Source organism: Pteropus medius, unplaced genomic scaffold, assembly GCF_902729225.1.
Source record: "Pteropus medius unplaced genomic scaffold, Ma_sr-lr_union100, whole genome shotgun sequence".
Classification (NCBI taxonomy): Eukaryota; Metazoa; Chordata; class Mammalia; order Chiroptera; family Pteropodidae; genus Pteropus; species Pteropus medius.
In genome coordinates, this window is record NW_024351731.1 from 1,711,897 (window position 1) to 1,727,168 (window position 15,272).

Below are 15,272 nucleotides of genomic sequence, written 5' to 3' on the forward strand. Positions count from 1 at the left end.
TTTGTGTTCAATTTTTTTTAATGAATCAGGCCCAAACATATGCTTATAAAAATCCATTTGGGGGAATGAGGGTGGGATAAAGTTATTTATATTAGTTTTACTTTGGCAAGTAAAGTAAAGCACTAACTACGATGCATGTTAGATTTTTGTCACCTATGCTCCCACTTTTTTTTCCCCCTTAGGCTTTCTAGATTTGTAATGTAGGAAAAGGGATATATATATATATATTTTTTAATCTTTGGCTGTACAGAGACTATTTTCCCATAGAAAAAATGGCAACTAACACAGCGATCTGCAGTTAGAGAATTAACTGTAGTCTGTCACTTGGGGAAACTACCTGAAATTAATGTTACATGTTATTTTCTTTTGGTTCTAGTAGGCTTGGATTTTAGAAGTTTTGATTAATTCTTTTTGTGAATGAGGGCACAGGTTTTGCCTTTGATTACTTTTGGAACATGCCATTCCTTGTGGATGCCTAACAACATCAGAGGGCAGTATTTAAATCATTTTTCCCATTTATCTCCTTAAATATTATAAGATGACCCCAGCATGTGTGTGCTTCGTGAACATTGAAGATCTTTTTCTAGGTCCTCCACAGCCTGTGAACCCCCCTAGACCTTTCAAGCATAGCGAGCGGAGGAGGAGATCTCAGCGCTTAGCCACCTTGCCCATGCCTGATGATTCTGTAGAAAAGGTTTCTCCTCCCTCTCCAGCCGCTGATGGGAAAGTATTCTCCATCAGTTCTCAGGATCAGCAAGAGTCGTCAGTACCAGAGGGTAATGTATATTGATTTCCTATAGAACCAAATATAAAAGAAGATTAAGAAAACATGAGAGAGAAAGACTATTAAAATATTAAGAAATTTCTGCTTTTTCATCCTTACATCTTTTGGATTTAGAAGCATTTTATTTATTCTACCAATAGTTAGTTATTGGCTTCTTTGTGCCAGGCACTGTTTAACTTACATAACATTTTAATCCATGTGAGTATTAACTGAGTCAGTTTATCTATGTTAATATATCTCATTCTTTATTTTGTGTAGTGCCTGATGTTGCACATTTGTCACTTGAGAAGCTGGGACCCTGTCTCCCTCTTGACTTAAGTCGTGCTTCAGAAGTTTCAGCACCACTACTAGCCCCAGATCCCTCTTACCATGATGACTGTCCCAGGGCAGAAAAGGAAGATACGCAGATGCTGACAAATCCTTCTTCCAAAGCGGTGACTGATGGAAAAGGAGCTCCAACAGCATCAGGTAAAAAGGATTCATTTTACAAACAGCTAGGCTTACATGTATAGGCTATAAGCATTTTGATGTATGATTATGTTATTTTAATATGAAATTCCTCTTCAGAAATACTTTCATGTAACATCCGTGGGACGTAGGGTTTCTCTGTTCAGAGTTATTTTGTGCCACCGTTGGCTCTCATGTTCCCTGAATATACTTCTTTGTCGCTTGAATCTACTTTTCCCTGTTTGCCTGCTCCCTTCCTCCCTTCCTTTTCAATTTTTATTTCGTTTTTCAATTTCCCTTGACATTCAATATTATGTTAGTTTCAGGTGTAGAGCGTCATTGTTAGACATTTATATAATTTGTGAGGTGATCCCCCCAATTAGTCTAATACCCACGTGGCACCATCCGTGGTTATTACAATAGCGTTGACTGCGTTCCTCATGCTGTACTTTACATCCCCATGACTTTCGTAATTGCTGACTTGTACTTCTTAATCCCTTCACCTTTTTTTACTCAGCGCTCTAAAACCCCTCCCACCTGGCAACCATAACTTTGTTCTCTGTGTCTTTGAGTTTATTTTTTTGTTTATTTTGTTTTTTTAGATTCCATATTTAAGGGAAATCATATGTATTTGTCTTTCTGTGCTTGACTTATTTCACTGAGCATGGTACCCTCTAGGTCCATTCATGTTTTGCAGATGGTACGATTTCATTCTTTTTGATCACCAAGTAATATTCCATTGTATATATGTACCACATCTTTCTTCAGTCGTCTGTCCATGGACACTTGGGTCTTGTTTTCTTATCCATCAGCTACCCTGTGTCTTTTGATTAGAGCATTTAATCTGTTTACATTTAAAGTAATTATTGATAGGCATTTAGTTATGGCCATTTTTTAATTCATATTTTTTATTGTTTTTTATTCTTCATGTGAGTGTGGGACCAGCCTGTTTCACTTCTCTGCCCCTCCTACCAGTCTCAGTGCGGCTTCTCTATATACTCAGTTATAAGACTTCTGTTCAGCTAGACTTCAGGTGGTTCTCAAGAGTGGTTGTTCTATAATTTAGCTATAATTTTGTTGTGAGAGGTCATGAGAGGAGGTGAGCACAGCATTTACTTACTCCGCCATCTTTACTGGAAGTCCCCTCCCCGCTTCTTTCTTATATCCTGTTTTTACTAAACAGGAATTACTAGAGCTAAATATCATTACAGAAGTTTTTAGTTTGAAGCCAGAAAATACTCAATGGGATCAATACTTAGGTTTAGGATTTTAATAGAATTTAATATTTAAGAAACTTAGCTTAATTTTAACTTATACCTCTGTCTTAAATATAATCCCATATTTTGGGACAGAATCCCCCAAATTTAAATGTAATTTGTTATAGCGTTATTTTGGAAGTCTAATATGCAAAATTGGCCGTGCTCAATAACACATTTTTGGGACGATTTTATGATATTTATTGTAATCTGAAACCATTCAGAGGTATTTTATCAAGTTGATACTCCACTAGAATATTAATTTATTTCCTTCATATGGTTACATTGATATAATTGGAAGTTTTATAGAATTTTAACCATAACTAAAGAGTATATATAATTTTTTAAAAGGCAAATACTAATTTCAAATGCTTTTCCAGTAAATTACTAATTTAGAATTAGATAGATGAAAGGTTTGAATTGAGTCAGTTCTGAAATGGAGAAAAACATAAAACCGTTTTGATTTTCAGCCAAGAGTGTTGGGAATACTTGTTTTTAATAGCATTTTCCCCCAAATCACTTTAATCTTTCAACTTTTTGGATGAAGCATAAAATAAGAATTTGTTCTTTTCTTGTTGTGGTATGTATTTATTAAAATAAAGAAACATATACTTTTTAGATTACTGCCTTTAACTTCTTATTCCTTTTTTCAAAGTAAAAATGTAAGTATTATTAAAATAGTTTCCTACAGTTCCTTTTTATTAATAAAGAATGAAGTTAATTTTTACCTGATAGAGTTTCTGTATCTTATTTTAAGAAATTAATGCCCAAATCTGAAGATTTATGGGTTTCGAAACATTCGTTGTCATTTCCCGAATGTGATCAACTGTCTTTTGATTCTTTTTCTAAGCCTCTTTTATGCTAGGATAATTTTGCTGCTTTTTCACACAAAATTTCTGAATTACTATTGACCCTTTGAGATGTTTTTCCTGGTGAAGGTCTTCTGCAGATCTTTCACAATTTGGAATTTGTGGCTGTCCTGAATATATGAAAAATGTATTAAATTTATAATGATCTAACATCCACTGGGGAAATTATTTTCAGATGTATATTTGAAGACATTTGTATTTCAAATATATAAATATTAATACTAGTAACAAGGCTGAAAGATAGACCGATACAAGTAGCGGTATAATAACAGTTACGTTTGCTAGATTATGTGTCCTAAAACATCAAAGTAGTGACTGTGCATGGACACCCTTGATTCATGTGATTTTGTTTCTAATCAGAGTATAAACCTAGTCTTTTTTCAGAATTTCTAGCACATTGGTGGAGATAGGGCTAATTACCATGAGGTGTGGTTCTTGTTGTTATCCTAGTGGTTAAAATGTAATGGGGTGGAGGGAAGACATGATAATTCTTTTCCTTTTTAAGTATTAGATATAACTTTGAGAAAGTCAAAGTAGTAACACAATTTTCTGGAACAGTGAAAGGTAGGAGTGTAGGCTAGTAATATGAATCTGTAGATTTGTTAAAGAGTAAGGATCATCTGGGTATCATGACAGTTTCATTGCTTAAATCAAAGAAATGCGTGGTTTTAAATGTTAATTACTGGAAGTCCATTTATTAGAGGGTTGAACACATTCACAATATTTGAATGCATGGTGGGGGGAATTCTAATTTCTATTATCACTTTTAATTTTTTTGAAGGAAGAAATGGAATTCAGGTCATATTCTCTTGGATACTTTTTGATTAGAAACCTTGGAAGCCTGTGTGACTTGTCTTGAAATTCTCAATGACCTGCATGCTTTTCTTTCTCAAAATTTGTATCTCCCGTTTCTAAACTGGTCTGCAGTATTCGTGGACTGCTCTCTACTCCCTTGGTTGTCTTCCACCTGGAGTCAAAGAACCAAGGTGTTCTGTTTCCGTTTCTTCCTCTCCCTCTTCTGTGTTTGCTTGCTTGCTTGGTTTCCATCTTGATTCTAAAAGTGAATTTTGTTACCGTTGGATTTTAAAACTTCTGTAGAAAGCAGTATTTACCAGAACTTGTATCAAAGCCATTTTCTGGGGGTATTTTTGTCAAATTGAAACTCTTGTGGTATTTTAGAATGAGGAGGATGTTAGTCATTACTGTGAAAGAGTTTAACAGACTTAGATTTTTTGCTCTTGTGAGAGAGATACACATACTGTTTCATTTAGCAGTCATGGTAAAAGATTGATGAGATTATGAAAGTTATCCCATTGTATACACCTGTTCTTAATAGGTTAAAATTTGCTTTTAATTGTTTTTCCAGTAGAGGTAGTGAGCTTGCACTAATCCTTCCAGATTCTTCCACTGGGAAGCATGCGGACATGACTAGCCAAGGTTAAGAACACTATTGCTGCCCACATTACCAAAACAGTCGTTGGTGCCCTTATAAAAGCAGATGCCTCTTTTTGCATTTCATTATCAGAATGCTTTATCTAACAGAGCCAACTAGTTCTAGGTAAGGATGGAGCCTTAAGTTCTATTACTCTTAGTATTAAGATGGAATCCTGTTACTATCTGGGCGTGTTAACTAGTTTTCTTATCTACTGAATATATGTATAACAAATACTGAATTACTGTAACCTCTTTAAGGAGTTAAAGATATGGAAGCTCAACATTTTTGTTACCCATCCATTTTTATTATCTACTTGCATGGAAAGGTGAGCCAATAATAGTCACAGACTCTGACTTGGGGACGACTTCCCTTGCCGAAACTGTGCTAGCACTTCAAGTAGATGACTTTTAGTCCAACATCTTACATCAACTTCATATTTATTTTACTTTTTAAAAGCTTTTTTGTTTTAAAGTGTTTTCCAGTCCCCCCAGCCTCAGAATTGTACAGAACAAAACAAAGCTACAACCAGAGGCTCTGCAGTCTCCCTCCACCCCCACACCAAATGTTCACGGCTTGTACAGAGCCTGGGGTTTCCATGGAGAGGCTCAGGGATAGCCTCTTTTTTGGCCAGAAGATTCAGATATTTAGCATACAGGATGGGGCTTGAGAACCCACCCTGCATTACTGGATTTTAACGTTTAGGCAGGCAGGCACAGCTCAGAGCTACCTTTCTGTAATCTGAATAGCTCCACGTGTTTTGAATCTCTTGGGCTTTTTTTTTTGTTTTTTTGTTTTTTGTTTTTTGTTTCATGTATTGGACTATCATGTAATATTTTGTTTGAAGAAATGTTGTGTTGATAAAATTTAGTTTAAAAATCACCATTCTATAAACTAGTACTCTGGTTCCCAAATTCTCACGTGTGCTGAAATAAGGACAATGTCATGAACTTACCTTCAAAAATTGATTCTTTTGTTGAATTCTTGAGTAGGTCGATTTTTTTTTTGTACTTAGGTGAGTTTTTAAAAGTCTTGCTGCTGTTGCACGTATGAATATTTACTTTGATATCCTTATTTGTGAAAAACGTTGACAACCCTTCGTCAGTCCCCCAGTTTTATTTCTGAAATTTTGTCAATTAAGAAATACAAAGATTTGGGAAAACTGAGTCTGGAGCCAGTGCTCTTGGAAGCGCTCTGGGGATGGCTGTGTCCTTCAGCTGTGCTGACCTGTGTGCCGGAGCAGCCAGCCATTCATGACCGCTTTACTTGTTCTCCAAGTACCTGAAGGGTCCCACACATTCCAGTCCCTGCAGGCAGCCCCCCCGGGCGGTTCCTTTCATTTGATTCAGCCCAAGGGGGTCCAGCCGTGCTCCACCTTTCACCCGGAGAGTCAGTGCTCCAGAGAATTACAGACCTTCAAGGCATTAATTGTGATCAAGTGCCGCTTCGCGAACATATCTGTACTGTCTTTGAGGATTTAGAAAGCACACTCCTCATTGCTTGCATTGTAAATGCCTTATCATCTTTAAGAAAGTTGCATTATATTTGTAGAATTTTCATGGAGCACTCATTAGTAGTCAGTAAACAGTAAAAGGAAGCCATACGTTTATTTAAGTCTTGATAATAAGGAAATTTAATTGTATTTCTTTTTGCTTTGATGTCCCTTTCATTTTTTGTCATGAGATTTTTTCATCATGCAGATTGTTGATACACTTAGTATGAAACTTATTAGAGCCTTATTAACATTTAATTCAAGTTGAGTGGTGTTTTTATATTTCTGAGTTTAAATTATATAAAGTATTTGAAGATGATAAAATGCTAGTTTTTGATATTGTATTGAAGTGATTTAAAAATCAGAGAACTCATGGTGTCATTAAAGCATAATTTAGTACACTGAAATTGTATATTAAATTTACTGTGGTATTTTTCTTAGATTAACCCTAGACACACATAAGATACTGGCATTGGGAATGGTCGAAGAGGAGTTGAGAAACTCAGCTAAATGTATTTGTGTCAGTCACGCAGTTATTGGGGTACACTGTTGGTTTAAAATGTATTTTGGACTATTAGATAGTAATTCCTAAATGTCATTAAAGTTCAGTATTTTTTATGCGTTAATAAGCCTTTGTATTTTGCGTTTAGATAAAGACCAAAAATAATTTGTAAAGTAATTCTATTTTGGCTTTTATCATTACCCAACACCATATTCATGGTATAGTTCAAAGGTAAAAGTTTGTTTTAGGCAGCAATAATTTAATATTAGTTTAAAATTTTATACAGGTTGTTGAAAACCAGTATAACTCAATATGAAGTTTATTATTTCATTTGGATGACCTGAATAGCCTTTAGGTCATACCTGTCACAGAAGTGGACAGGGACCTATTCCTCAGGTACATTTCAACATCTTCTGGATTGCCAAAGGCTGTGATATCAGGGTAGATCCTTACTGATTGCCTAGTACATTTAGCTTAACATTTTTTAAATGTTTAGACCCATATTTGCTCTATTTTTAGAAATGATGTAGTCTCAAATTATTACCCCACCACAAAGGAGAAAGTGAAAAAAAGCACTTATTTGGCAGACACTGGTCTAAGCATATTCATACTTTGACTCATATAATCCTGGTAACAACACAAAATAGATGCTCCTGTTTCTATTTGGCAGTTAAGGAAACTGAAGCGCAGACATTTAATGAATTATCAAGGCCATACGGCTAATATACGGTGGAGCCAGGATTTTAATCCGGGTAGTCTGAAGGAACAGAATCGTCCTTAATTTATCAGTTTTTTCGAAGTAAGAAGTCCCACTTCTTCGTTACTAGTTCAGGCAGTAAAATAAGAGAGCTCTTTTGGGGGAAAGAGTCTTCTTAGAGTTTTGTGATCGATGATAATTTAAAACCTTATTCCATACTTTTAACCCTTCCTGACTAAACTTATATATTTCCCCCCCAAATCTGCAGGAATGTCGAAAACAGAAAAAAAAGTGAAATTGGAAGAAAAAAGCTCAACAGCATTTGGTATGAACAGAAAGCAATCCTTAAGCAAAAGACTGTATTTGGCTTGGCAGTGGGAGGGCTCGGTGTGCCCTTGCTGTTTACCTGGCAGCTCCCCCTTAGGTGCGAGCTGGTCATTTGCTTGAGTGTCTCTCAGTGTCACTCAGCTCCAGGTGCATGAGTTCTTAGATACATAACTTACAGCATCATGTGCATTTTTTTGTCAGGGGAGTCTGAGGCTTTCTCTGAGAACTTTGTGTTTTTGAACATCTTTAAAATTATAGCTATTTAAAAGTAAGCTGCCACTTAATATTGTTGAGACTCAGAGAATGAGTGATAAATTAAAATTGTCATTTTTTCAGACTGTCTTCTTTAAGCCACCTTAGGACAAAGATACTAAGTTTTCTGCTATCTTTTCTCGCTTTTGTGCTATAATTAAAAGTTTTGGAATAATGGATGATAGTCTGAAGTAGTCTGTGGATTAGCTAGCTAAATGGAGCTTGAATCACTGAAAGTTGGTTAAATGTGACAAATTGTAGACTGACCTATTTTGAGTTGGAACGATAGTTGAATATATGTAATGCATTCATTTTAAATGAAATTTTTAGGATACTGCTTTAACATCTATTCATTTTCTTTAAAGTACATATGATTAGGAAAAAGGTATATTTTAAAATTTGGGGGAAAAGTTTAATGAAATAGTTTTTTTCTTCGTGTTTGTAGTCTTCGTTCTTGTATACCCTGGGAAAGTATTGAAAGACTAAAGAAATTATGGATTGATTTAATGTTTTCTTTTTTATTTTTTCAAAGAAAAAAGTTCAAGGACTTTTAAAATCTTCTAATACGTTTTAATTAAATTATATATGGAAATGTTGAGTCTCCTCAGTCTGGTCTTTCTTAAATTATGGAGCTTATCACTTGCCACATCAAGAAACTGAGTTATATTACTCATTTAAAGATTGTTAACTACTGTCTGTGTTAACTTTAAGGTGTCAGGAGTTGGGATTTCTCAACACTGCTAATGAAGATCCCCTCTTATAGCCCAATAAGCTAATCAGGAGTTCCAGACTCAGGACAGGAACAGTTTAATTGAATCCATCCACTCTGGGCAGGTGACTGGAATAGCTGATTAAAACGTAAATGCTGCTTTTAGGTTAACCACAAAGGAACTAGTCAAGATCTGTCATGATTACTAACTTACTTTCTTTTGTCACTTAGGTAAGAGAAAAGAAAAGGATAAAGAGAAAAAAGAGAAGAGAGACAAAGATCACTATAAACCAAAACAGAAGAAGAAGAAGAAGAAGAAAAAGAAATCTAAGCAGCATGGTAAATGTGTTCAAACAGCTGATTCTCACTGTTTTTAAATTCTAAGGTTCTTTCAACTTTCCTGTCTTCTTTCACAAAATGGAGGCAGGACGAGATTCCTACCGTAGGAGAACTGAGGAGTCCTGTGGTTTTCCTTTGTCTTGCTGGTTTGGAAAATCCGCACTTCTCTCCCGCTGATTCCACTGACTGTAATGGAATCTTTACCTCCGGTTGGACTTCCACTTCCAGTGTTAGGTGGACAGAGGCCCTGACCAAGTGCCCTTCAGCAAGGAAGGGATTATTCTTAATCTAGAATTTTGTATTGCCTTGAGTTAGCTTTCAAAACGAGGGTAAAAATAAAGATATTTTTAGAGAAACTTGAAAAGAAACAAATGATAGCCTATCGCTAACCTGTCTCTAAAGGACATCATAACTCTCCTGTGCTTGGAGGAAAATGGTGAGAGAGAGATTTCACATGCCAGAGAAAATGATGAGAAGAGAAAATGCAAATAGGTGGATAAATCTAAACATCGATTATATGAATCGATTTGATTTGTGGAGGAAAAGATAAAACAAATGGTAGAGAACAAAAATTTGTAATAATAGTAACTTATAAACTGAGATGGACAGACTTGTATTTCAGTGTTGTTCAGGTCTTGTTTTGGATGAGTAAAATAAATTTATTGCTTTTAGACTCTGATAAGTTAAATTTGCATTTTGGAATTTCTAACATGAAAACGAAAAATAGAAGCATAATTTCCAAAGTGGGCGGTGAGCAAGAATGTAATGGAAAAAAAAAAAAAAGAATCCAAAGGAAGACAATACGAAAATCAAAAGATAGAAATATCAATTAAAAAATAAGATACTGGAAATAAATCCAACTATATCAGTAATTATAGCCATATGAGATCATCATAGATTTTAAAAATCCAGTTATATTTTTAAGAGACAAAATATAACGATAGGACAGAGCAATGCTGAAAATAAAAGTATGGAAAAAAAATGTAGTGAGCAAATACCAACCAAGAAGAAAGTTGGAGTAGATACAGTTATTTCAAATAAAATTGTCAGTAAGGCAAAAATCATTTCTAGAGATAGGTGGTTACCAGAATAATGATAAAGGTTCAGGTCAGAGAATTTATATCTTCCTAGATATAAAATTCCTAAATTTTATCACTGAATAGCATCATCATATCTTTCTTAGTAATTAATAAATTAACAAAATTCAACAGTCCTGTGTAAAGATAAGAAAGATGGTAGCAACAGGGTGACCTGCTAGACCTGTGGGATCGCTGCCGTCGGCAGCTGCAGGAGCACAGTGTTCTCACGCAGACGCAACCGTTTGTTAAAATTGACCATGGGATGCAGCTTCGAGCACATCCGAACACATTTTAGTGAGCACTGTAAGGCAGACCATAGTTTCTGACTATGATATAGAGAGCTCAAATCAGTATTAGAATGATAAATTGAAAAACCCCATGTCTTTAGAAATCAGGACAGACATTTTTAAGGAACTTATGGATCAAACAACAGTAAGACGTTAAGAACCTGAAAGATGATGAAAATATTATATATCAAAACCTGAGAATGTAGTTAAAATAGTACTTTTAAGAAGAAGTTGTTTTTGTCTATGACCATGCCACCCTGAACGTGCCCGATCCCTTCTGATCTCGGAAGCCAAGCGGGGTTGGGCCTGGTTGGTACGTGGATGGGAGACCACGTAGGAAGACTGGGTGCTGTAGGCGTAAAAAATAAAAAAAAAAATTAACGGATTGTAAGCTGACAAGGTCCTTGCAATTTGTGAGGTCAACCAAGGGTTGCCTTGCCTAAAAAAAAAAAGAATGTTTTGCCATACATGCTTACATTAGAAAAGAAAGCTGAAAATCAGAAAATCAGCTAAGCTCCAACTTAAGGTAGAAAAGAACAAGTTCAAAAAAAGTCTAAGTAAATAATATGAAGCAGAAATTAATGAACCAAAAAATGCTAGGAAGAAATAAAAAAAAGGTCAAAGTTAATTTTTTGTTAAAAAAAACGAATAAAATCAGCAAACCTCTGGGAAGACTTATTAGAAAAAAATACAAAATGCATTAACAATGTTAGGAATAAAGGGAACACAACTGTAGCTGCTCCAGACATTAAAAAAATAATAATGTAAACAACTTTATGCTAGTGAACTTGAGAGGTTAGGCGAAAAGTATGGACAACTGCCAGAAACCAGACTCACTCTAAAAGAGGGTAAAAACCCGAATAGTCTTCAAACCTTAAAAGAAATTTAGTCAGTATTTTAAAATCTTCCCACAAAGAAAAAGCCCTGACCCCAAAACTTTTGCTGCCAAGTGTTAACAAATATTAAAAAGGTGCACGTTACTCTAAACATACATAAATTATTTCATAATGTAGAAAAAGAGGAACACTCCTATAGTGGGATGAAGTGTTCCCCCGGAATAGGTGTCCAGCTCCCAACCCCCGTACCTGTGAATGTGGTTGTGGTAATTTGTTGGAGCAGCCCTAGGGAACGAATACAACTCCAGCGTTGTTTTAGGTGATTTAAATAACCTCTCAAAATCAGAAGAGAACAGTATGGGAAATTACAGGCTCTTCTCATTTATGGACGTAGATGCAAAATCCATAAATAAACGCTATGGAATTAAACCCAGCAATGTGTTAACTATCGTGACCATGTAGGATTGGGGTGCAAAGTTGGTTTGAATACAGGTGGGGTGTAGAATGCTAGCAGTAGTGTTCATTTGCTAATATGATATAGAGATTAGTCGGCCATGTTTTATTTTTAACATCAAATAGCGATTTCTGTCATAAATTTGACACTCATACTCTACTGTTTTTACTTTTGTTAAGAGGCCAATATGACGTGTAGTTGATAAAAGGCAGCTTTGAAAGCTGAGCATGTGGCTTCAAATCCTGATTGTAACACTCATAGCTGGGCAAGTTATTTACTACCTATAAATCTCAGTATTCTCATGTCTAAAGTAATAATGATAGTTTTTACTTCATGGATTTATTGTTAGAATCAGTCAGTTGATTGTCGTACTTCACGCAGCACCTAGCTGGCATTCAGTAAGTGCCCCTTCCATGTCATGCCTGAATCGTAAGGCGTCGGGCCAGCTGCTGTTCCTGTGAGGCCCTGGGAGGCAGGAGGGCAGAGTGCAGCTGGAAGGCCGCTGTGTAGCCTGACAGCGTTCAGCGTCGTCGAGGAGTGTCCCCAGTCCTAACCCACCAGGCAGGGAGGCCCAGGAGACTGTGTTAACAAGCTTTAAATGTCGAAATCCTCTGACAGCACTTTTTGGTTAAGAGTAAGGTGTCTAGTCAGGCTGTCTGGGTTTGAACGTTAGCTTTGCCATCGATAGCTGTGTATTTTGGGGCCGTTTCCTTAACGTTTCTTCTCCCTCCTTTCGTTTGTAAGATGGCACTGCGGTCGTAGCTCCCTCATTGGATGATTGTGAGGACGGAAGGACTTAAACACTGAGGGCGCTTAGAATCCCGCTCGGCACAGGGAGCCTGCGCTCCTGTGGAGTTTCTGCTGTGCACTGTGTTAGCGCCCTGTAGCTGCTGTCACAAATTGCGCATGTCAGTGACCTGAAACAACACGAATTTATTACTTTACAGTTCTGACAGCGGCCTAAAGTGGGTCTCACTGGACTAAAATCAGGGTGTCAGCAGGACTGCCTTTCCTGCTGGAGGCTCTGGGGCAGAATCTGTTTAGCCTTGTCCAGCTTCTCGAGACTACTGCATGTCTTGGGTTGTGTCCCCTGCCATCTTCAAAGGCAGCAAAGGGCACTCAAGTCTTTCTCAGCTCATCACACTCTGCCTGCCATTGACCCTTCGGCCTCCCTCTCTCACTTTTCGGGACCCTCGTGATGACATTGGGCCCACCCAGACAATCCAGGATAATCTCTCTACTTTGAGATCGGCCGATTAGCAGCCTGAATTCTCCTCTGCCATATTGCAATCTAACACGTTTACAGGACGTGGACAATTTGGGGGGCATTCCTCCCGCAGCCACCAGCTTCAAATAGGTGCTTGGCACAGCCGCTGTGGTTACTGCTCCTTTGTGAACTTGCTTTCTCACTCTCTGCTTTTCTTCGACTCCCCCCCGACCCGTCCCACCACTTAGTTATTCCCTAACCCAGGGGTCCCCAACCGCCAGGCCACTGACCGGTAACGGTCAGTCACCTGTTAGGAACGGGCCACATAGCAGGTGAGTGGCAGGCCAGCGAGCGAAGCTTCAGCTGTATTTGCAGCCGCTCCCAAGCACTAGCGTCACCTCCTCAGCTCCACCTCAGATCCTCAGGCATTAGATTCTCATAGGAGCACAGGTCCCTGGTTGGGGACCGCTGCTAACCTGCCTCAGATGATGATGTCCTTTGCTTCATATGCAGTAGAGGAAACAGACGCTGTCGGATGAGAACGTGGCCATCTTCTCTCCGCACATCTGCATACTCACCTGAATACATCCATCCCCTCCTCGTCCTCTGCAGAAATGGAGGGAATGTTTGTCCTTCTGTTCTTAAAATCCTGGCATTTCTCACCCCACCCCACGCCCCTTCTTTCCCGCATCTTTAGATTCATGTGGATGATGTGCAGGATCTCCCGTCTTTAAAAAGTCCTCCTCTGGGCCTGCATTTCTCCCCTGGTTTCTCTGCCCCGTCTCAAAACCTCACGTCCCCTCACCGCACCGTCGCTGTCCCGTGAGCTGCCTGTGGCCTCTCCTTTCTCATCCATCTGTGTGACTCATTCCAAGCTGAGGAGAAAACTTTGACACATTTCCTTCAGGACCAGTTAATTTCACTCAGAGGTTCTTTGCTAAAGAATGTATTGATCAAATGGTCACTGTGATAATTGGCATGCTAGACGTCATGGGGACCTCTTTACAAATGGCGAAGAAGAAGGTTTGCACATCTTCCTGCAGACATAGCTGTGATTGTAATGAAGAGAAAAATGTAGAAGTGATCATTTTGGGACTACTGAATAAGAACTTACTGGTACTGCTTAGAACATGGTGATCTCTGCTATACATATGCTGTCTGGGCTGTATTTCCCAGGTGTTCTTGCCACGTCCAATTCATCATCTAGCTTTTCATGGATGAGAAAAAGTGGTGGCATGATTGTTTTTTGGGTCTTAAAACCTGACTTTCTCATTATTTTTATAGCGACTCTCCTTGATTACCGGACACTTTATTAATATTTCTTTATGTATCTTATATTTCAGACTATTCAGACTATGAAGACAGTTCCCTAGAATTTTTGGAAAGGTGCTCTTCTCCACTAACTCGATCTTCTGGGAGTTCTCTGGCTCTGCGAAGCATGTTTACGGAGAAAAATACAACCTATCAGTACCCAAGGGCAATCTTGTCAGTTGACCTTAGTGGTGAAAGTATGTGTAACCATGTAATGCTTAAAACAAGGCTTAAGATTCTTAAATGTGGAACTGAGGACAAAACATACTTTATGGAGGGCCAGTCTGAGCAGGGCACGCAATTTACAAAGTTATTCTGTAAACTAATATGAAAATGATAGCATTAGAAATTCGAGCTACCTTTTAACTGGTATAAAGTGAAATTGGCTTCACACTTGATTAGAGGAGAGGTGGTAAGGAGGAACCGTTAGTTTCTACCACAAACTGGTCTTCTGCAGTTGTTTTTACATGGATTTTTACATTCTTCCCTACCAACTTGAAAAGTCGATATTGTTATCCACATTACATAGATAAGCTGAAGCTTATAAGCTAAGTAACGTTGGGGCTAGTTAGCGTTAGAATTAAAACTCAGACCAAGGTCTTTCTTAACTCCAAAGATAATGCTTTTTCTACCAAATATTCATCTTGGTCTTAAAAATGCACGTTGAATTCCCGAGCACAGATACACCCAGAGGGCTGGGAGTGTGGTCAGCAGCGAGTTGAGCACAGTGGGGATGGGCACCCTCGCACAGGCAGAAGGCCGTGCCCGGTGGCGAAAGCCCTACGGTTGGAGTCCGTCATGTTTTCCTGCAAGTGCAGTGGGTGATGCTGGAGACTCTTAACCATTCAGCGCTCTAAGCAGCGGGAGGAGGGGCTCTTCCTGGCCTTGGTCTGAGACCAGAGCAGGATGGGAACCAGAGTTAGGGAGTGGAGAATAAGGGACGAGGTCTTCATCGTGTGTAAAACCCCGTGCTCGCTTCCTGTCTTTTCCTT

General features: G+C 38.1%; 1 protein-coding gene and 1 pseudogene across 1 annotated transcript in view; both read left to right on the plus strand.

Annotated features, from left to right (window-relative positions):
• PHF20L1 (PHD finger protein 20 like 1) overlaps nucleotides 1-15,272 on the plus strand; it is a 64,465-nt gene that overhangs the window by 36,682 nt on the left and 12,511 nt on the right. Inside the window, exons 11-15 of the mRNA XM_039846210.1 lie at nucleotides 588-776; nucleotides 1,043-1,252; nucleotides 7,748-7,804; nucleotides 8,999-9,106; nucleotides 14,313-14,477. Of these exons, the coding sequence (XP_039702144.1) occupies nucleotides 588-776; nucleotides 1,043-1,252; nucleotides 7,748-7,804; nucleotides 8,999-9,106; nucleotides 14,313-14,477 (729 nt within the window). The remainder of the gene's footprint in view (nucleotides 1-587; nucleotides 777-1,042; nucleotides 1,253-7,747; nucleotides 7,805-8,998; nucleotides 9,107-14,312; nucleotides 14,478-15,272) is intronic.
• LOC120588890 (uncharacterized) lies at nucleotides 10,712-10,830 on the plus strand (annotated as a pseudogene).